The sequence below is a fragment of the Desmodus rotundus genome, chromosome 6 (assembly GCF_022682495.2).
Source record: "Desmodus rotundus isolate HL8 chromosome 6, HLdesRot8A.1, whole genome shotgun sequence".
Lineage (NCBI taxonomy): Eukaryota > Metazoa > Chordata > Mammalia > Chiroptera > Phyllostomidae > Desmodus > Desmodus rotundus.
Window position 1 is genome coordinate 27,548,671 of NC_071392.1, and position 24,383 is coordinate 27,573,053.

Below are 24,383 nucleotides of genomic sequence, written 5' to 3' on the forward strand. Positions count from 1 at the left end.
ATAAAGGGAGAAATCAACAGAAATAGTCAAAATCGGGGATTTTAACACCCCATTGACTTCAATGGATAGCTCTTCCAGGCAGAAAATCAACAAGGACACAGTGGCCTTAAACGACATACTAAATCAACTGGATTTAATTGATATCTTCAGAGCATTTCACCCAAATATACATACTTTTCAAGTGTACATGGAACGTTTTTAGGATAGACCACATGTTAGGACACAAAACAAGTCTCAAATCATGTAGGAAGATTGAAATCATAACAAGCACTTTCTCTGACCACAATGCTATAAACTAGAAATTAATCACAGGAAGATCCTGAAAAACACACAGACATGGAAGCTAAATAACATGTTATAAACAATGAATGGGTCAATGAGACCAAGGAAGAAATCAAAAGATACCTTGAAACAAATAAAAATGCAAACAGAACATCCAAAATCTCTGGGACACAGGGAAAGCAATTCTAGGAGGAAAATATATAGCAATACAGGCCTATCTCAAATAATAAGAAAAAGCTCAAATAAACAATCTAACTTTACACTTAGAGGAACTTAAAAAAGAACAACAAACAAAGCTCAAAGTGAGTAGAAGGAAGGAAATAATAAAGATTAGAGCAGAAATAAATAGAGTCTAAAAATATGATACAAAAAATCTATGAAGCCAAAGCTGGGTCTTTGAAAAGATAAGTAAGATAGACAAACCTTTAAGCAGACCCATCAAGAAAAAAAAGAGCCCAAATAAATAAAATCAGAAATGAAAGGGGAGAAATAACAACTGCCACCAAAGAAATACAAAGGATTGTTAAGAACATATTATAAACAACTATATACCAGCCAGCCAACTGGACAACCTGGGCGAAGTGGATAAATTCCTAGAAATATACAATCTTCCAAAACTAAATTAGGAAGAATCAGAGAATCTGAACACACAGACTACACCTAGTGAAACTGAAACTAATAAAAAAACTGCTAACCAGCAAGAACCCTTGACCATCTGGCTTCACAGGTGAATTTTACCAAACTTTCCAAGAACTAACACCTCTCCTTCTAAGCTCTTTAAAAAAATTCAAGAGGAGAGAAGGTTCCCAAGCTCATTTTATGAGGCCAGCATTGTCCTAATTCTAAAACCAGCTAAAGACACTACAAAAAAATTTATAGGCCAACATCCTTGATGAACATAAATGCTAAAATCCTCAACAAAATATCAGCAAACTGAATACAGAAATATATGAAAAGATGATACATCACAGTCACGTAGGATTTATCCCAGGGATGCAAGGATAGTACAGCATTCACGAATCAATCAATAAATGTGATTCACTACACCAAAAAAATAAAGGATAAAAACCACATGATCATATCAATATATGAAGAAAGGCATTTGATAAAATCCAGCACTCATTTATGATTAAAAAAAAAAAAAACCTCAGCAAAGTGAGGTTAGAGGGAACATACCTATACATAATAAAGCCATATATGACAGTCCACTGCCAGAATCATACTCAACGGGGAAAAACAACAAGTATTCCCCTTAAGATCAGGAACAAGATAGGGATGTCCACTTTCACTTCTCTTATTCAACATAGTGCTGGAATCCTAGCTGTAGCAATCAGACAAGAAAAAGAAATAGACATCCAACTGGGAAGGAAGAAGTAAAATTTTCTTTATTTGCAGATGACATGATACTATACATAAAGAACCTCATAGATTCCACCAAGAGACCACTAAAACTGATACATGAATTCAGCAAGTAGCAGGATACAAAATTAATGTCCAGAAATCAGCATTTTTATATGCCAATAATGAACTAACAGAAAGGGAAATTAAGAAAGCAATCCCATTAAAAATTGCTTCAAAAAGAATAAAATACCTAGGAATAAACCTAACCAAGGATGTAAAAGACCTGCACTTGGAAAGTTATAAGACAATGAAGAAAGAAACTGAAGAAGATACAAATAAGTGTTAGCACATAACGTGATCATGGATAGAAAGAATTAACATTATTAAAGTGTCCATACTACCCCAAAGCAAATTATAGATTCAACACAATATCTATCAAGATTCCAATGATGTATTTCACAGACCTAGAGCAAATGTTTCAAAAATTTATATGGAACCACAAAGAGTCCCACATAGCAATAGCAATCCTGAGAAAGAAGAACCAGTTGGAGGAATCACAGAACCTAATATCAAACTATACTATAAAGACATAGTAATCAAAACAGCATGGTACTGGCATAAAAACAGACACATAGATCAATGGAACAGAACAGAAAGCCCCAAAATAATCCCACACCTTTATAGTCCATTAGTATTCAAGCACAATGGGCTAAAGATAGTTTATTCAATAAACGGTGCTGGGAAAATTGGATCTGTGCCAAAAAATGAAACTAGACTACCTTCGCACACAACACAAAAGAATAAATTCAAAATGGATCGAAGACTTAAATGTTACACCTAACACTATAAAAATCCTGGAAGAAAACATAGGCAGCAAAATCTCAGACATTGGTCATAGCAATATTTTATTGGTTATATCTTCCCAGACACAGAAACAAAAGAAAAAATAAATGGGACTATATCAAACTAAAAAGTTTTTGCACAGCAAAGAAAACATCAACAAAATAAAAAGACAACCCACAGAATGGGAGAACATATTTGCCGATACATCTGATATGGGGTTAATATCCAAAATTTATAAAGAACTTACAAAATTCAACATCAAAAAAGGCATATAACCCAATTAATGGGCAAAGGACTTGAATAAACACTTCTTCAAAGAGGACATACAGATGGTCTACAGACATATGAAAAGATGCTCAACATCACTGATCATCAGAGAAATAAATGCAAATTAAAACCAAATGAGATACCATCTCACACCTGTCAGAATGGCTGTCATCAGTAAATCAGCAAACAAGTGCCGGTGAGGACGTGGAGAAAAGGGAACCGTTCTGCACTGTTGGTGGGAAGGCATACTGGTGCAGCCACTGTGGAAAGCAGTATGGAGATACCTCAATAAATTAAAAATGGATCTGCCTTTTGACCCAGCATTCCCATTCCTGGGGATATATCTGAAGGAATACAAAACACTAATTTGAAAGATTATAAGCACATCTATGTTCATTGCAGCATTATTTACAATTGCCAAGATACAGAAGCAGCCCAAGTGTCCATCAGTAGATGAGTGGATAAAACAACTATGGCACATTTACACAATGAAATACTACTCAGGCATAAAAAATAAGAAAATTTTACCCTTTGCGACAGTATGGATGGACCTGGAGAATATATGGTAAATAAAGTAAGCCAGTCAGAGAATGACAAGTACTATGTGATTTCACTCATGTGTGGAATCTAATGAAGAAACTGAGCTAATAAGCAAAACAGAGACAGACTCATAGATAGCGAACAGATGACAGATAGTGGCGGGGGTATGCTTAGGTGGTAGAGGGATTGAGCCAAAAAGAAAAAGAACTCATGGACATGGACAACAGTGTGGTGATTGCTGGGGGGAGGGGAGTATAAGGGGACTAAATGGTAATGGAAAAAAATACAATGAACTGGAAAAAATAAATAAAACCAGAAAACAGTAAGTAGAAAGCTAAAAAATACATGATTGAAAGCATCATATACCTCTACTTCTATAGCTACAAACTAGGATAAAGTAAAAATTTTAAAGAAAACCAGATCATTGAGCTTTGGGGTTCCAGTTAGGTTTTTAGTAAAGAGAATATAAAACTACTCAATAACTTTTTAAACCTTGTGCAACTTTACATTAGCCCTTGAACTATATTTAAGAAAATATAGTTTAAAAATATAATGTAGCTCAACCTTAACATATGAACTCTTGCCACCCCTTAATTTAGGGTGTACAGCCTATTTTGATAGCATTTAGTTGAAAAGAATAGACCTAAAATAATCTGGCTTGTCTCATCTATCAAAAGTGCCAAATGTGAATTTGTTCTTCACATCAAACTGAGATTAAATTTTCTTCTTTTCAGACATATGCACTGACATTTGTAGGAAAACCCTATTTAAAACAAATTTGATGTATGTAAATGCAGGTTTACACAAAGAAACAAATTATGTGCTGAATGTTCACTTTACAAAAGGATGCACTGAACAATTTCTTTAAATAGTAAGCTTGCTAGTATGCTTAAAATACAATTCATTTTTTAAAAAATCAATGTATAAACAACTTTTCAGAAGTATACTCAGTATAAAAGTAGTTACAAAACTATCAAGCTTCAAAAACTTCTACTATTATAATCTTTGTCCCCCAAACTTGACAAATCTTGCAGGTGAAACTAATGTATTAAATATAACGGCATAGAAATGTGTATTGTAATTGTTCTTAAATATGTACTTTTATAAGTACCCTAATAATAATCATGAAACCTGAGGACCAAAGAGCAGAGAGCCTGCTTTGCCTTCTGGGTGGAGACAAGCAGTACAAAAGAAGTCCAGAGATCCCCATCAATGAGTGTGGCAGGTTTTTTTGTTTTTGTTTTGCAGTTTTCTAAGAAGTGCTCTGACATGCAGAAGACAATGTCTGGGAAAAGGAAATCCAAATTTAATGATCCACAATGGAGCATTCTGGACCAACTAAGGGAAGCAGGAAGGACCTCAAGGGCCCCAAGTGGCCATTGCTGGCAGACATCTTCCTGTTCTGTTGAGTTCCACCTAAGACCAAATTCGAAACCCTGGCATCTCCACTGAAGACCAAATAGACGTGGGAGTAATCTGACAGCAAAAATTTAGCCTTACAATATACGGTACTGAGGCCAAAGGTGGCGCATGAAAAGGATTTGGCTATCTCAGGAAAATCTGATGCTGCAAAGGGGAGAGCTTGTTGCTTGAAAAAAAGGGAACAGGAAGAAGGGGAAGAGGATGACAAACGGGAGGAAGAGGAGGGAAAGGTTTAAGAAAGAGAGGAGGATGGAGAAATAAAACAAAATATCTCTCAACATTAATTCTAGAGTAGGAAAAGAACCATAATATGCCTCTTTGAGGTGTCTCTGACTTCATTAGATTTAATTAAAAAATTACAGTATAATCATATTGCAGTTTCCAAAAGTGCCTGAGAAATCAGAAGTGATTTACATGAACTAGCCAAAGTACTCTGTTATAAGTACCCTGAAACTATATTAAACTTGTACATATTTCTAAATATTTAAAGTAAGTTTCTCACTCTGTGCATCTTGCTTTTAACCTTGTAGAGGCATTTAGAGATGATCATGGCAGTTTTTAAACTGGTGTTAACTATGATTATCAGTTAGAAATCCTGAATAATCACACAAATCTATAGCTTATAAAATGAGCAAGTAACAGATAAACTATCAAGGCCCAATCTGGGAAGTGTGAGGTAGTGAACACGATGTCCTCTGGAAGGGTCACAGCTTAGACTAAGTGCTGTGAAGCCAGACACATTGATGCTGCAGGCCGATGCTATTGAAGTGGTTTTGTATACATGCATATATAATATTTGCCATGCCATCTGCCGCCATTCTGAGTTCAGAAGGTGGAGGGGAGTTCCTGTGAGAAGTGTATAGATGTTTTTTATTCAATAGGATAGTTTTTAAACAAACTAAAGACCTCTTCATCTTGCAAATCAAAATGCAAGTTTTAGAAATACTTCAAGTTCCAATGATTTAGGAGTAAAGAGCAAAAGCTTGTTGAATCAACACACAATGAGAAGTGCTATCTGAGTTCTTTCGGGCCCAGGAGTCAAATTAGGGGGCTTAATCAATCAGCACAATAGCAGCAGCAGCAGCAGCAGTTTGACAGAAAGTGCTTAAAATAAAAGGTAAAGTATTACGAACGAGCAGACTTGCTCAAACACGTTCAGCACTGGCCAGGAAAAAGGGGCAGAGAAGCAGGAGGACCCCCGATATTTCCTACTGCAGGCACAGTGAGGACTGATGGAAACATCTCATGCCTACCCATGTCCTGTTATTATACTTGCATGTTTACCGGGCAACCTTCTAAGCACTACTCAGTTTCCCAGAAAGCTTAAGAGTAGTCCTCAATGCCTTGCAATTCTGAAGTCAAAGAATTTTCAAAACAACAAAAGCTCTTTCAGAACTTGTCTGGCAGAAAAACCTGACCTAAAATAGACATGAAGCATTTATTTACTGTATTTAATATGAAGAATCTAATGTTTCACTGAAGAAATATGAATGTATTTTATTACAGGGTATAATAAAATACAGACTCCCATTTTCCATTGTGTGTTTCTTAAAATGCAATAATATGTCTTACTACCTTTCTAAAATCTAAAAAATTCTGAATTTTGAGACATATGAAAGAGGGTTCCCTGGATCTAAATATAAATATTCTTTAAAAAAAGATTTATTTACTTATTTTTAGAGAGAGAGGAAGGGAGGAAGAAATAGAGGGAAACATCAGTGTGTGGTTGCCTCTCGTGTGCCCCCCGCCAGGGACCTGGCCCACATCCCAGGCATGTGCCCTGACTGGGAATTGAACAGGCAACCCCCTGGTTCGCAGGCCAACACTCAATCCACTGAACCACACCAGCCGGGGCTAAATGTAAATATTCTGACTTCAGGAAAAGGAAAGCCCTTTTCTCCAGTCCCGTCCCCCACCCACCGAAATGAGTAAATCAGCATTCTAATATATACTTTAATATTATATAAACTTAGTGTGAATCTGATGCCAGTATCTGATTGTCTCTGGGTATTCATAAAGTCTAATTGCAGACCTACAAGATCAATTACCAGGACATATAATCACAATCCTGAGTGGCACATACCTACCTAGAATTTCTTTCCTTAGCCTGCTAATTTCCAAACCACAAAGTGAGCCTGTTTACTATCTTCCATCCTCTCTGACCTGCAGAAGACGAACCAACAATTAACCAACCTCCCTCCCAATCTTATCTCCATATCAGCCTTCAAGCAACCTTCTACAATACTTAGATGAAAAAATAAAATACAACACATTAGCAGCTATTAAGTAGCAATTAATTTTGATAAAATTAAGTTTTGGAGAATCAATGAAGAGTATTTAAGTATGTACATTAAGAAACATGAGCCCGGGCTGATGTGGCTCAGTGGACTGAGTACCAGCCTGCAAACCAAAGGGTTGCCAGTTGGATTCCCAGTGAGGGCACATGCCTGGGTTGTGGGCCAGGTCCCCAGTACAGGGCGCAGGAGAGGCAACCACACATTGGTATTTCTTTCCTGCTCTTTCTCCCTCCCTTCCCCTCACTCTTAAAAAAAATTAAAAATGACCAGATATATGGCTGAGATGATTCTTTTCTGATCTCAATTTAGAGCTCTAAAAATTCTAAATGTCTTCTAGTGGTTAGATAAAAGAGTAACTAAAGGTTAGTTTAGAGTCTACACAAGTTTTAGTAATACTTTATAGTTTTCAATGTAGAGGTTTATATATCCTTTGTCTGAATTATCCCTAAGTATTTCATATTTTTTGATGGTAAGCGGCGTTTTTAACTTTTCATTTCCAAGTTTTCATTATGAGTATACAAAAATAGTTCATTTTTATTTATTGATCATGTATCATACAACATTGCTATATTGACTTATTATATTTTTGTAGATTCCACCGGATTTTCTACATAATCATATTTTCTATGAATAAAGACAGTTTTATTTCCCTCTTTCCAGTCTGGATGACTTTTGTTGCTTTTCTTGTCTTATTTCAGTGGCCATTTACAATGTTGAAATCTGCACATTTCGACATTTTTTCATTTTATTTATAAAACTCAGCAAGAAATCATATAAAATATATAGCTGACATAATTAAACATGAAGAAATATAAGTCTAACCTACAAAATTTAAAGAGCAAAATTAAAAAATGTATTTATAAGGCACTAGTATTTGACTCATTGAATGTATCTGCCTCAACTGCTTTGTGACAGAAGACTGGTAACCAAAATACTGAGTATATCCAAGTGCACTTTATAAATAGTTTCTGTAGGCTTTCTTATAATTACTAAAGTAACATATGATCTTTGCAGAGCATATGCAAAATTTGAGGTACACGGAAGAAAACAGCAACATCCTTAATCCTACCACCCAAAGATGAACACTGTTTAATTGTATCATGAGCAGTTTTCCACATCACGAATTCTTCTGAAATACCATTTCTAATAGCTGCATACTAACCCACCCATCACATGGCTATGTTATAATGTCATTCTTCATCATTGGACATCTACACTGCTTTAAATTTCTCACTACTACCATAAGCATGCAGCACAGCAATTAACATCTTTGAACATAACACTGAATGACCTCTTTCAAGAGGTCATTTTGCTCATTCTTTTATTAAAGCTGTTAATATTTTCCCTATCCAACCAAGATAAGCTCTTTTGATACGAATGCTATCAATCACATATCATATTAATCCCAAATATACTATTTGCCTTTTTATTTTAGCTATTTTTTAATTCAGAAGGTAAAAATTTTGTTAATTATAACCATTAAAAAGACAAAATGTACTGTATTTTTATTACCATTCTATTGTTATAGTAACACATAACCTTAAAACCAAAAGAAAATATTGAAGAGAAAAATCAGTGGCCCCAATGAAAAGTGTAAAAGGGCTGAGCCATTTGATATAGTTTTAACTCGTCTCCTAATAAAATTCTATCTTGGAGGTAAAAGAGAACACTTTGGTCCATCCCTAATTTCAAGAGTAAAATATCATTTCCCCTAATGAGATAACTGAGGCCCTAGGAAACCTTCAAAAAATTACACAGAAAACATGTATGTGCCTGACTGGTACAACAGTTTAACAGTTACATCACAGTAACTTCCATTCTTATTTCATTATTGGGAAAAAGTCTTTGAGAGAGAAATGGGTGGCAATTAGCAACTTGGGCTAATAAACATTAGCCCAAAATAAATCATAACAAACATAATTTAAACATTTATTATGCTAGTGGTGTAGAAGATAAAAACTTGATTAAGAAGTTCTCCTGACCCTTATTAAAATTTTTTTTAAATGGAGAAAAAATTAAATATACAAATAAACTATGGCAAACAAGCAAATTTCAAAGAAAAAATCTATAATCATTTTACACTGCAAAAGCTTAATAGCTTTTAGAAACATTAATTTCCAAAATTTTAACTAGATTTTCATGAGGTTAAAGCACAAGATATTTGTCTAGTTGTGTGATACAAAAGAAGTCATTCTATTTTTATAGGCCTTAGTTTTTTCATACTTAAAATGAAAAAACTGCAGATTTCCAGTCCAAGATGGCAGACTGGGGAAATCACAAGAATGTCTTATTTCATTTCCCTTCTGAAATTCCACTTTATTGATACTGAAGAAATTTGTTAAAGGAGTTTGTATAATAACAAAGAGAACAAGAATAGAGGAGCCATTAGCAGCCAAGAAACTGCAACAAATTTTTCAAGATAAATAAGGAATGTAACAAAACAGCTCAGAAAAAGGAAGGCACAGTATAGAATACAAAACAAGATAATACAGCTGAAGATAAAGCCAAAACTGCCAGAACCAACTGAACACAAACACCAGGTAGGTAAGGATATCAGAAGTGAAAAGCAAATCCAAGAAAGATTAATTGAAACTCTGTAACCCTAAGAGAAATTTTCCAATCAACAAGACTACATATACACAGTTCTCAGTCAGCTTTTATTGCTTAACTTGTAAATATAGACAGATAACCAAATTTACAAGATATCTGGAATATGAAAGAGACCAAAATAAAATTTTCAGTGTCCCCAGAAGAAGAGATAAGAAATAGAGAATACATTGCTCTTGCCCTGACCAGTGTGGCTCAGCTGATTGGGCGCCATCCCACAAAGCGGCAGATTGCTGGTTAGATTCCTGGTCAGGGCTCATGCTTGGGTTGCAGATTCTGTCCCCAGTTGAGGCGTGTGCAAGAGGCAACCAGTAGATGTTTCTCTCCCTCCTCCCTTCCTCTCTAAAATAAATAAATAAAATCTTCAAAAAAAAGAAAGAATATGAGATCTGTCCAGGAAAAGTCCAGCCATTGTTAATATAACAAAAGCGGTTTACACAACATAGATGTAAACTAGCAGCCAAGAAGTGTGGACTGGAACGCACATGTGTGAACAATGACAACTTCACAGTACTAGGTAGTGGGTGCGGTAGATGCCACTGAGTGAGCATGTGCCCTGTGTGGCCATCACATTCAAAATGACTGAGCGAGTAGAGCAATGAATCTGCATCAAATTTTGCATTAAGCTTGAATATTCCTCCACACAATCTACTGGGATAATTCAGAAGGCTACAGCTATGGGCAACTGGTGATTGTCAGCTTCATCACAACAATACACCTGCTCATACATCATGTCTTGTGCAGTTTTGGGGGGAAACATTAAATCGCCCAGGTGGCTCAACCCCCATATAGCCCAGATTTGGTGCCCTGCAACTTCTGGCTTTTCCCAAAACTAAAATCACCTTTGAAAGGGAATAGATTTCAGACCATTGATGAGATTCAGGAAAATATGATGGGGCAGCTGATGACGATTCCAACAAAGGATTTTGCAGAGTGTTTTGAACAGTGGAAGAGACACTGGGCAAGTTATGTGAGGTCCCACGGTGCCTACTTTGAAGGGGACTGAGGCATCATTGTCTTATGTACAACATTTCTTGTATCTTCTTCAATAAATGGCTCTATTTTTCATATTACATGGCTGGATAACCTTCTGGACAAACCTTGTATATCGCTCTTTATCATAAGCTCTCCTATACTAATTAATTTGTAACCACATGCATACATTACTTTGACTTTTAAAAAATGTTTAAGTGCATTTACTAAAAAAAAAAAAAGACTATTAAAGCAATGTGAAGCTCCCTTTCAAGTCAATTCTAATTCTCCCTATGTAAAATTTCAGTTATTTTTTTTTCCCTTATGTACTTCTTTTTATTTTGGTTATATTTTGCTTGCTTTCTTCTTTTGTTGATTAGGTTCCTGTTAAAGGTGAGATCATATGGTATTTGTCCCTCACTGCCTGGCTTATTTCACTTAGCATAATGCTCTCCAGTTCCATCCATGCTGTTGCAAAGGGTAGGAGCTCCTTCTTTCTCTCTGCTGCGTAGAATTCCATTGTGTAAATGTACCATAGTTTTTTGATCCACTCATTTACTGATGGGCACTTAGGCTGTTTTCAGTACTTGGCTACTGTAAATTCTGCTGCTATGAACAGGGGGGTGCATAGATTCTTTTGGATTGGTTGTTTCAGGATTCTTAGGGTATAATCCCAGCAGCGGAACTGCTGGGTCAAAGGGCAGTTCCGTTTTTAGTTTTCTGAGGAAATTCCATACTGTTTTCCACAGTGGCTGTACCAGTCTGAATTCCCACCAACAGTCCACTAGGGATCCCTTTTCCCCACATCCTCTCCAACACTTGTTTGTTGATTTGCTTATGATGGCCATTCTGACCAGTGTGAGGTGGTATCTCATTGTGGTTTTAATTTGCATCTCTCTGATGGCTAGTGATGCTGAGCATCTTTTCGTATGCCTCTGGGCCCTCTGTATGTCCTCCTTGGAGAAATGTCTGTTAAATCTTTTGCTTATTTTTTAATTGGGTTGTTTGTCTTCCTGGAGTGGAGTCATGTGAGTTCTTTATATATTTTGGAGATTCAGACAGTTATTCCTATTATGCAACCATGAAATATATTTAGTTCATAAAATAGTAAAAAAATCAATAAAATTAACATTATACACATATAATCCTTTATCATAAAATATGTGCAAAAACTTCAAAATTTTAAGACATGTTATGTATACATACACAGTCACACATATACAGATCTGCTTTAGAACTATATTCACTAGCATACTGATATTATTATGCTATTACAATTATTTTAAATCTGTAAAATCAAGTAAATTTTAGATTTTGAACAAAAGGAACATACCTCTAGGTTCCAGTAGTATAGTTATAAAGTCAATAATATATGCAATATTGATCAAATATTGATGATTTTTTAAAAATCCTTTAGTTATGTTATACGTAATCATTATTAGAACACATCTCATGACACCAATAAAAGTTAAATGTTCTTAAATAAAAACATCTGAAAAGCTTCACCAAAAATCCAAATGTTTCATAAGTGGAAATAAAAAGAAACATTTTATGTTCCAAGTATACACTCTTTCATATCCTCTGCTTTATCCTTTTTCAACCATTGGTTAAGGACCACAATATTACTAAAATTTTTTAAAGGTACAGCTTAATGTAAAAAACATACATGTGTGACATATCACCATTCAATAAACCACCACAAAACTACTACATTGAATAACACTCAGAATAAAGAGAACAACTGGGAGGACTCCAAATGACTCACTCATATTTGGTAGAGATATCCCCCACACACAGTCCCTCCACTGAACAGAGAGGGAATTCATTCCTTTTCTGCCCCAAACTAAAATACAAACTACAAATCAGGATGCTCAAAAGCAACAAAATGAGGTCCCCAAATTAGGTAAGAGAGGCATACAATTATAAGAACTCCAAAATACGCGTCCAACCCTAATTATACCAACTTGAAAAGGACTCTAAATATAGGTGACATGCAACTTAATCATACATTTGTTATCTGATCATCCACTTCAAAGTCATAAATAAGAAAAAGATGTCTCATGTGAGTTACAAATAGATGGTTACATTAAGTCTGAAGCACTTCCTCCTTTCTAAAACAAATACAACAAAATAAAACAAAAAGGCAACTGTTATGAGATCTAAACTATCACACAAATCTAAAGAATTAAACATAATCAAGAAGGAAAAAAGCATGTCCTTTGCAGAAGTAGTTCGGATCAACTAAATACAGAAGGTAACAGGACATTTCCAGCACTTCATATACTACTGTCGTTGACCACCTTCCCCTGTATTATACTCGGCCTGGCACTTTCATCCACACCTTGGGACCACCAACTACAGACAAGGAATTCCAGATCTCCAGCCACAATCTTCTCCTGAGTGTCAGACCCATGTATATCTCAGAACATTTCCACCTGGCTGCCCCACCAGAATTTTTAACATAAAATGTACCACACTGAACGCATTCCCCACCTGTTCCTCCTATATACCTATTCTGGTTATTGGTGTCACGTTCTAAAAGCTAAGAGTTATCCATTCTATTTGTTCCCCTCACTAATCCTTTATCAGTCACCAAGTCAAGTCTCATTTTACCTTAAAAAGGATAACACCTAGATAAATCCATAGTCTCCATTCTCAACCCCTCTGTCTTGGTTCAGGTACAAAGATATTTTGGATTACTACATCTCTCCTAACAGTCCTCCTTACCTTCAGTCTGGTTCATTTTTCAATCATTCCTTTATACTGCTGCTAAAGTAATCTTCCCAGAATATAATTTGAATCATTTTCGCCACTGCTTAAAATCTTTCAGTGATTCAAAATATAAACTGAATCTGTAGCAGAATATTCTGTTCCTTGATACCTCTTTAGCTTTATCTTTTCCTAATCTCCCACATAATACACTTAGTTCCAAACACATCACTGTAGATTCTGGGAAAAAATCATACTGTTTCTTACTTTAATACCTCTGCACATGTTATTCTCTCTTTCTAGGAAGTCATTTTCATGACACTTTCAAGTATCTTTGACTTGCTCAAGACTCAGCTCTGACATCATATGTGGACTTCGACTTCCTCCACTCCCTGCTTGTTCCCATAGCATTTAACAGACACCTTTGCATACTACATTATAATTATGGAGTTATATTCTACTATTTTTTGGACACCATGAAAATAAATCACAGTTATTATTCACTTTTGTGTCCCACATGCCTAGCAATAATAAGTGATCAATAACTATAGAATGTTTAAGCCTTGTGCTTTTTCCAGAAACAGAACTTCCACTATAAACATCCTCCAACAGACATAGAGTAAAGCAGCTACTTAAGAAAAATAACAGAATCCAGTTAAGAGAGCAACAGGTATAAACAAGTCCATCAGAAAAGGGAAAATTACACACAGAGTATCTTCAGAGCAGCTCCTGGGAGCTCACTGTTCTTTACTCTGTATCTCACATTCTGTCACAAATGTGTTTTACTTGCTGTTTAACTTTCAGTGCTTATTCTGATGTCCGAAAAAATAACGAGTGAGAAGTTCTCTCCACAACAGGCGGACACAGAAAGAAAAATAGAAAGCACTACCTAAATCAGCTATACCTCAAAACTGGCCATCATTAAACTTTTAAGGTTCTGTAAGACCCCTGAGCTACCAACCTCCAACTCCACTTCTAATAGTTGCCTCCTAAAAGACTTGAGAGTAAGACTGCAATGGATATTTTACCAACCAGTTACCAACATTCTCCCTAACAGATTCCCAACATCTCATTCAGAGTTTACAACCTTTCTCCTATGGTAAGGAATTCTATAAAATTGCTATTTATTCTGTAAACACGCATTCACATTTTTATCCAAAAGATAAAATGAAATACTTTCCACCCACCTACCCCAACTGATCCTTGAACAGAAACTTTCCCAGCTGAATTCCCACTAATATTTGCCACAGCTATCTGTGATCACAAATGAAGGGAATAGAGAACTCTCCTTCTAACACTGAGGCCTCTAACATTCTCAGTCCTTCCCCCTTTTTTTCTCCAGTGGTACCCAACTTTGCCCATTAAGTAAAACAAATTCAGAATCCATTCAATTCATATGTAGTTTTAGAAGTGTGTGAGAGAGTCCCAGAGACCAAACTACATACACATAGCACAGTGAGTGCACACCTGTGTCACTCTCAACTAGCATGATATACACATAAAGATCAAGATGGACGCGTAGGTAAACATGGATCACCTCCTTGCACAACCACAGCAAAAATTACAACTAAAATACAACACAACTATCACCCAGATCATCAGAAAATAGAACTAAATCGAAGTTGAACAATGAAGAAATTAAAGAAGTCACATTCACCCAGACAAGTAGAAGGGGCAGAGACGCCAGAGCCAGGAATCCCACACCCACACATGGTGGATAAAGATCAGGAGGGGACACCTCAGGAGCGAGGGATCCCAGACTCACACCAACCTCACACCAGACCACCCAGGCCAGAGTCCCACTGCCAGGAAGATAAGTCCCCATAACCTCTGGCTGTAAAAACTAGTGGGGGTTGGGGCAGCAAAAGAAACTGTGGGATCTCAGGCGTCTCCTCTTAAATGGCCTATAACGGACTTAGGACTTACATAGACTTTCTCCCTCTGGGCTCCAGCACTGCAGCAACAGCTGGAAGGGCGTAGGGGGAGAAACTGAAGTGTCTGGCATCAGAGTGAGTGTCAGGAGGCAACTTCCTCTGGGACAAAACTCCAGAGGCCAGGCAGCAGCATCGTCTCCTTTCTGAGCCCTCCCCCACACAGAGCCACAGAGCAGTGACACCGTATCTCAGGCTGTATCAACCTGGTTCACGAGGATTGCACTGCCCTGGCAATTACCTAAGGCTCTACCCTATCCAACTTACTGGTGCACTTTTCTACAATAGGCCATGCTACTAAAACTGGGAGTCAAAGCAGCTCTACCTAATACATAGAAAAAAACCACAGGGAGGATGCCAAAATGAGGAGACAAAGAAATATGGCTCAAATGAAGGAACAGAAAACCTCAGAAAAAGAACTAAACAAAACAGAGATAAGCAATCTATCAGATGCACAGTTCAAAACACTGGTTATCAGGATGCTCCAGGAATTCATTGGGTACTTCCACAGCATAAAAAAGATCCAGGCAAAAACAAAGTTTACACTAAGTGAAATAAAGAAAAATTTACGGGGAATCAACAGTGGAGGGAATGAAGCCGAGAATTAAATCAATGATCTGGAACATAAGGAAGAAAAAAAAATTCAACCAGAACAGCAAGAAGAAAAAGAATCCAAAAAAACAAGGATAGGCTAGGAGCCTCTGGGACAACTTCAAGTTTGCCAACATTCGAATGATAGGAGTGCTGGAAGGAGAAGAGAAAGAACAAGAAATTAAAAACTTATTTGAAAAAGTAATGAAAGATAACTTTCCTAATTTGGTGGAGGAAACGGACGTACAAGTCCAGGAAGCACAGAGAATCCCAAAGAAGATGGATGCAAAGAGGGCCATACCAAGACACATCATAATAAAATGTCAAAGGTTAAAGATAAGGAAAGAATCTTAAAAGCAGCAATGAAAAAGCAGAGTTACCTACAAAGGAGTTCCCATAAGACTATCATCTGATTTCTCAAAAGAAACTTTGCAGACTAGACGGGACTAGCAAGAAGCATTCAAAGTATGAAAAGCAAGCACCTACAACCTAGATTACTCTATCCAGCAAAGGTATTATTTAGAAAGGAAGGGCAGATAAAGTGCTCCCAGACACGGTAAAGCTAAAGGTGTTCATCATTGCCCAGCTATTAGAAGAAGATCAAAACTATGAACATTAAAATGGCAATAAATCCACAACTATCAACAATTGAATTAAAAAAAAAAAACTAAGCAAACAAGCAGAACAGAAACAGAATCATAGTTATGGAGATCATTTGGAGGGTTATCAGTTGGGAGGGAGAAGGGAAAGAATGGGGGAAAAGGTGCAGGGATTAAGAAGTACAAATTGATAGGTACAGAACAGACAGGGGCGTGTTAAGAACAGTACAGGAAATGGATTATCCAAAGAACTTATATGCATGATCCCTGGACATGAACTAAACGAGGGGAGATTGCCAGAGGGAATAGGGGATACTGGGTGGAGGGGAGCAAAGGCGGAAACATTGGGACAAGTGAATAGCATAATCAATAAAATATACTTAAAAATAAATAACTAAAAAAATAAACATCAAGCTTATGCAATTCAGATAACGGGTACCAAGTTTTTAATCATCATTGTGGCCCTCTCAATTAGCTTGATCTAAACATAAGCAGCAAGCTTATAATACTCAGATAACAGGTACCATGTCTGCAATCATCATTACTAAAAACAATGGAAATTCATGCCATAACTAGTAGCATCAAGTATAACAATCATAAATTAGATGCTTTGACTTAGAAGGTCCAATGAAGGATATCATTCTCTGGTATCACTGAGCTAGCCAGGTTTTTCTCCCCATCTAGTCACTGGAGTCTTCTCTAGCCCTCATCCTAGGAAAAAAGAAACTGGTTCTCTTGGTAGAATCCACGCTACCTCTTCTAATTCCCAGGCTTAGACTAGCTGCTTTTCAACCTCAAGAATTATCATTTTTACCAAACAGATCATTGGGTTTAACCCAGTTGCCAAATTATTAAATCCAGGGCCCTAGCCTCGTGGGTCACACTTCTCTTCATCCCCCAAAAATAAGTAGGCCTCGGCTGGTGTCAATCAGTGGACTGAGTGCCAGCCTGCAAACCCAAGGGTCACAGGTTGGATTCCCAGTCAGGGCACATGCCTGGGTTGAGGGCCAGGTCCCCAGTAGGGGGCATGCAAGAGGCAACCACACATTGATGTTTTTCTTCCTCTCTTTCACCCTCCCTTCCCCTCTCCTGGAAATAGATAAATGAAATCTTTTAAAAATAAGTAAAAATGCTAGATCAATAACACGGAAGAAGAAATAATGCTTGCCTACAGAACGTTTCCAACTAACAAATTCAGAAGGAATGAGGGAGACAGAGTCACCACTGTACCACAATGGCAAGACCCATCAATGAATGTTAAAATTCATTGGAAAAGTTTAAGGAGAAACAGGTTATCTGTATAGCCTCAGAGTATCTCCCCCAAAATATGTGTGAACTTCAAAAAGGAAAAGAGTAACTTCATAATGGAGATATCACCTTAAGCAAGTGATCATGGTTTGCATCACCAGGAATAATGTCACTGATACCACGTGCCCTCTGACACGATGTATTGGGAAGGGCACATCACCCTCCTGGCATCCTTCCCAGCAATGCGAAACACCAGTCTATTCAAGAGAACACACCAGACAAGCCCAAACTCTTCAAAACAGTGTCAAAGACACGAAAGATAAGAAATCATGCCATAGACTAGAGGAAATTAAGGAGACAGGATGGCTAAATATTGTACAATGTAGGCTCTTGGAACACAGAACATTAGTGGAAGTACAGGCAAAATGCAAATAAAGACTGTGGTTAATAGTACTGTAGTGATGTTAATTTGCTAGTTTTGATAAACTGTTGCAGTGTGAACAGTGGCGAACAAAGACCAGTTGCTGATCTGGATGATAAGATGAGAAGCAGAGGACTCAGTAGCATCAGGCTGAAGAGCCCCGAGCTGGGTTTTCTCATCATATTTATTAAGCAGGAAAAGAATGAGGGTGGGTAGCAATGCTTTCAAAGCAAAAAGCAACTGTTATCAATCACGTACACTCCCAGCTAGTTTAGGCTCAAGTGTAAACATAACCAAGGCCATTCCATGCCTCCAGCGAATTTCAAGGAACAAGCAAGACTGTTCAGTTCTCGGCGGCGTGCCTCCATAAGCCTGCATGCCAGCTTGCCGGTCATGTCAGAGTGAACAACTCTTTCCTTGTTGCCCTTCCTTTTGCCAGACCCATGCGTGAGAACAACTCATTTCTCAAGGCCTTCCTCCACAATAATCGGTTATACAAAATGTTAACAAAAGGGGAGTGTAGGATGTATGGGAACTCAGCACTGTCTTTTTAACTTCTGCATGTCTAAAATTATTTTGAGTTAAGGGAAAAAAACAAAAAACAAAAAGATGAATTCCTAATACCAAGCCTTCTAGGTTGAACAAAACACTTTTTATTTACACAGCTTTTTTTAATGCCCTCTCTTTCCTCCAGCCTACTATCAATTTATAATGAGTTCCTATTCTTTCCCTTAAAAGCTTCCAAGTTCTTATACTTCAGGACCTCTCAAAGTATCTCAAGCCTTTACTTCTTTCCAACACACAGCTAGACTCTCCTTCCTGTCCTGCCACAAACTGATCTGGCTTAAAAGATGTCACTTAAATACCTTGATATCATATGGTTTCATTGCAATGAACAACTTACTAAGTGCTTTTAAATATTTACATACAAAAACTTAAAAGTGCACAATGTAAATAGTTATTTCACAGATAATAAAACAAGAAAAATTAAGTGATGTGACATTTAATAAACACCAGAACCTGAATTTGAATCCAGTTCTTCTGACTCTAAGACCAAGTTGCCATATTAAAAGGTACTAGTTTTCATTTTATTTTACTTAAGATTTTATTTATTTATTCTTAGAGAGGGGAAGGGAGGGAGAAAGAGAGGGAGAGATACATAAATGTGTGGTTGCCTCTCATATGCCCCCTACTGGGGACCTGGACAGCAACCCAGGCACGTGCCCTGACTGGGAATTCAACAGGTGACCCTTTGGTTCACAGGCCGGGGCTCAATCCACTGAGCCATACCAGCAAGGGCATCATTTTAAAATATTCAAATTCCCTAGCTCCAGGCAGGCTAATTATTGGGTTGGCCAAAAAGTTCCTTTGGGTTTTTTTTTTTTTTCTGTAAGATAGCTCTAATAGCGCTTAGCTGTCTTTAACTTTATCCAAAACAATTTTGTTAAATTGTATTGTGACAGCTGCCACATATGCATGCATTTAAAAAAGAAAAAACATCAAAATTGGTGAATTTTTATGCAGCCATTTTAATATTGAAGATGGAAGAAAATAAGCAACATTTTTAGAATATTATGCTTTATTATTTCAAGAAAGGTAAAAACACAACTGAAACTAAAAAAAAAAAGTGTTCATGGTATGGAGAAGATGCTGTGTCAAAAGTGGTTTGCGAAGTTTTGTGCTGGGGATTTCTCACTGGACGATGCTCCGTGGTGGGGTAGACCCGTTGAAGTTGATAGCGATCAAATTGAGACATTAATTGAGAACAATCAAAGTTATACCACATGGGAGCCAACATACTCAAATATCCAAATCAATAAAGTTATTGGTGAAAATGAAAAACGTGTCTCTTATTTTACAGAAAAAAAAAACCATGCACTTTTTGGTCAACACAATATATCTAATACATAATATATTTAGGAAAGTTCTAAATTTCACCCTTGTCCTAAATGTCCCCCTTGCAAGCTTCAATAATTCTACAATCAGGAATTCTGGGATGCAGTGACAAGGTTTTGTGTTCACTCTAACCTTTATGACCTTTAACAACAGACTTCAGTCATCTCTTCAGCCATTAACGTTTTAGGCTGAAGAATCGCTTACCTCTGTTGTTATACAAACACTGCTTCAAGCTTTCAGATACCTGAGATGTCGCTCTAATCTCCAATTCCATTCCTTTCTTGATATTTACAAATCAGAACTAGGAGTAATCCTGCAGGGCTCCCAACCCCACGAAATACAATATTCTGAATATCTTTTTCCTCCACCCAAAGCGGGGGGGTGGGGGGGACAGTTAAAGGGCTAATCCCCAATGCGTGTGTCTGCTTTAACTGGGGTGCAATGAAGCAGGGCGTTGTAAAACAGTAACGTGACTTGAGACGCAGGAGAAACCAACTTTCACCTGACTTAAACTGACTGGCATTTTTCTCTTTCAACGCTTGTAGTCCCCCAGGCTTAACTGACTTCTCTATCAGTCAACTGAGAACATTACTAAGACCCAACAAAGAGCACTTAAGTCTTAAAAATAGTAATTATGGAAACAAGACTCTATGCATGAAAAGTTAGAGGTAAGGAGAAAACCATTAGTTTATTAATCGGCGCTTGCTCCGTGCAAGGCACTGGGGGCGGGGGGGGGGGGGACGTAGGTTCTGTGCGCACCTGACGGTGATTTACCCCATCCTCACCTCTGCGGTGCCTGGCACGGGCAGAGGCTGGTGCAACCCGAGCTGCTCCAGCGAGGAACCCGTGCGGGAAACCCACGGGCTCTGGCTGTAACTTTGGGAAGTACTGTTTGAACAGCTTTGCGCTGTTTAATTCACATAGAACAGGCTGCCGCTGGCGTGGGACCCGGAAAAACCAGCCGGGACAGGCGGTCTTTCATAGGGACAAACCGGGACACCTCTGAGGGACCCCCAAGGGTGTAGGATGGGGGGGGAAGGGGGGGGCATTCACTTGCCTCCCATTCCTGCATGAAACGCCGGGCCTCGTCAGAACCAACCATCTTATGTCGCCTAAACTCGTCCTTCACGTACCGGTCACCAAGGGCTTTAAGGTCTGGGGGCAGAACCCGGTGCAGCAGCAAGATGCGCCGATACAAGGCCCGGACACGAGAGACGTGCGCCGCCGGCATAACGCTGGGCGTGCGAGGTCCGGCTGGTATTAGGGAACCTGCGAGAGGGCGGAAGAGGGCGTGCGACCTCCATCCGGTTTGGTCCGATCTAAAATCAGGACCATCCGGAAACCAGAGCTGCGGGCGGCAGGCGGAAAGTGGGCCGGTCACTGTCTGGGCGGAGCGTTAGTAGCGTCGCGTTGTCACCGCAGCGACTGCAGGAGGGCTGTGTGTGGGTAACAGAGGGCGCCAACGAGAGGATTGGCGTGAGCCCGCTGCCACCCCCCAGTCACACCCCATCTTACTCTCATTTTCCTCCCATCCCTCCCGATAAAGTTCTGAGAAATCCTTCGTAGAAATCAGCCTCCTCCAGGAAGCCTTCCATACTTAGCTTGACCCCCTTAAGGCTTCTTATACTGGTCTGCGTTCTGCGAGAGAGATCATCAGAGTGGGATTAATCTCTCCATACATGAGCCTACTAACCCCCATACTTTGCACAGTGTTGTGCTTCTAATTTGTCTCCTGAAGGCATGGCCTCTTTCATGTAATTCAAGCGAGCCCTCAGCCAGTTTCGTTAGCTCAAGTCAAATTAGAAAAATCATGAAGATGCATTTTAAAAGTATTGTTTCCAGGGCCGATGCTGGAGATTTTGATTAAATAGTCTGAGATGAATAGGTAGAATCAGGACGTTTACAAATTTCCACCTTTTGCAAAGGCGATGTGGAGAGTATGACCAGTTTTCAAAGCTGACAGCAACGTGGCCTAGTTCTTTCCAATCACACCTTTGATTCTGCCACAAATCCTGCCGGCTCCACCACCAAAATATATGCAGAATTCAACCATTTCTCATCACTTCCTCTACCACAATTGCCTCTCTTTAAGTGGCTATTGTGGTGGCTTCTTGTGTTCCTGCTTCTGACCATGACCAACTTCGGTCATTCTCCACCTAAGCTGTAAATCAGATGTCACTGCTCTACTCAACAAAATCCCCCAGTGGTTTCTCAGAGTAAAACCACAAGTCACTCCACTTCTTAACTCACTAAATTTTCTCCTTGTGCTTTGTCCCTTGTTGACCAGTTCTAGCCACATTGGCCTTCCGCTGTTTCCTAGTTAATGTTTGAACAGCTCAGGCACAGTCTCAAGTAAGGTCCTTGGTAGTTGCTGTTCCTTCTCCTTGGGATGCTCTGCCACACATATCTTCTTGGCTAACACCTTTCTTGCACTCAGCTCCTTGCTTCAGGCCCCCACCAATAAGACCCTCCCCGGGCAAGAGCATTTGAAATTGCAACATCACTGTGCCCAGAACTCCCTAACCTTGGCTTGTCCTCCATAACACTTATTTGCTTATTTTATTTATTTGCTTATTACCTGTCCGTCCCCCTCCCCCTCAACCATGACCCTAGAATAAAAATCCCATGAGGGCAGGGATTTTGTGATTTTAAAGGTGTCAAGTGACCCATGACCTGTTTGTTGGTCATGAAGGGGCAAGAATGTGGGAATTTGTGAGGCCCCCTCCCAGACCCCAGACTGTTGCCTATGCAAACTATTTTAAAAGACAAAGACACCTACCCTGCTACCAAGGGCAGGGACTTACTTACTGATTTTATTATCCTATTCAGGGCCTACCACTGTGCCTTACAAATAGCAAGCACTCTAGTATTTATTACTTTGAATGGGCTTTTTCATTTTGCTTCAATTTAGGAAAAATATTTATTTAAAAGAACACAGAACATTTTTAAAAATGAATTTAATTTGGTGTTATGACAAACCACATTAATGGCAAGGATTGAAGGGCAGTGTGGTTATTTACTTCAGGAACTTTTTTTCTAACCAGACCTCATCTCTTCACATCCCTGTAAATTGAAAATTAATTTCTTGTTCCAGTTTACTTTTTTCTGGTTTCCTTTGGGGTTAAAGTACATGTATAATAAATACTTCTTTTAGAACCAAAGCTCTTATAAAAATGTGGAAAAAACATTCTGCCAATGAATTAATTAAGAAGTAACAATAAAAGAAGTAATTCAGCCCAAAGGAGCAGAAAAGGCCCCTGGAACACTGGGTGCTTGATGCTCAGAAATGACAAATGACAGGTGAGAGAGGAGCCAAGACATAGTGGAGTGGTTAAGCCTTGAGGTGAGAAATGAAGCAATAATGGTGAGGATAATAATAAGTGACCTTTTTTTTCCCGATGGGCTGGAAAGTGAGCTATGTCTTGCAGACAAAACTGTCTCGTTGTCAAAATTTTCCATTGATCTTCCAACTTAAGCTGACCAGTTTTCCTCTTGTGGTCAAAATAACCATAAACTGAAAATAAGATCTGAGGGAAAGAGCCAACTATAAGGAATGTTTTAAATGTTTACTATTGTTGATAAACAAAAATGGAAAATCAACCAAAGTCCAGATACATTGTTATGTTTGCTCATTTAAAGTACTAATGATATTCATTGTTTTCTAAGGAGAAAAATACTAACCATTGCTACAGAAACTGAAAAATCACTTGACAAATTCATCACCCATTGCTGATTTTAAAATAATAGTAACAAAATGAAAATCAGAATTCCTTACACAAAAGCCAGCATCTTAGTTGATGGGAAAAGATCTGACAAAATAGGCACATTTTTGTGTAAAAGGGGAATGGGAAAAGAATGTATATTTCCTTCATTTTGCAAAAAAGATAAACCATAACTACAATGTGCCATGCACACAAGTATACAATTAACTCAACTGTCTATACTTGAGTCAAAAAAGAGCAAGAGATTGCCTAAAGTTGATGACCTGGAGGTGGGCAGAGCTCTGCAGGACAGGCATAAGACCCTGAAGGATACTTGATTTAAAGACTAACCAGATACAAGGAAATGGGGAAAATGGCCAAATCAAAGAAGTCTCTGCTTTCGCTTGTGGAGGTGCAATTGACAAAGCCAGAAAAGTCAGGAGGGAATACTGCTTTTGGAAACACATTTTACTTTAGTCACACTGCCTTTGAAGGGACAGGCTATACTAAATATTGAATGAAAAGTTGCCTAATAGTAGTAGTGTAATTTGCTCCTTGTCTAAGTCAGTGGTTCTCAACCTGGGCTGTATATTACAGTCACCTGGGAAACTATTTTTAAAAAATACTGATAATCAGGCTCCACCCCAAACCACTTGAATCAGAATCTCTGAGAATGGGGCAAAGCATTAATATCACTTAGAGGCGCCTTCAACTGA

General features: G+C 38.2%; 1 protein-coding gene across 1 annotated transcript in view; it reads right to left on the reverse strand.

Moving 5' to 3' along the window:
- Positions 1-21,289, reverse strand: part of SDHAF3 (succinate dehydrogenase complex assembly factor 3) — a 47,131-nt gene extending 25,842 nt beyond the window's left edge. Inside the window, exon 1 of the mRNA XM_024577207.4 lies at positions 21,024-21,289. Coding sequence (XP_024432975.1) covers positions 21,024-21,197 — 174 coding nt within the window. The 5' untranslated portion in view covers positions 21,198-21,289. The remainder of the gene's footprint in view (positions 1-21,023) is intronic.
- Positions 21,290-24,383: the final 3,094 nt, after the last annotated feature.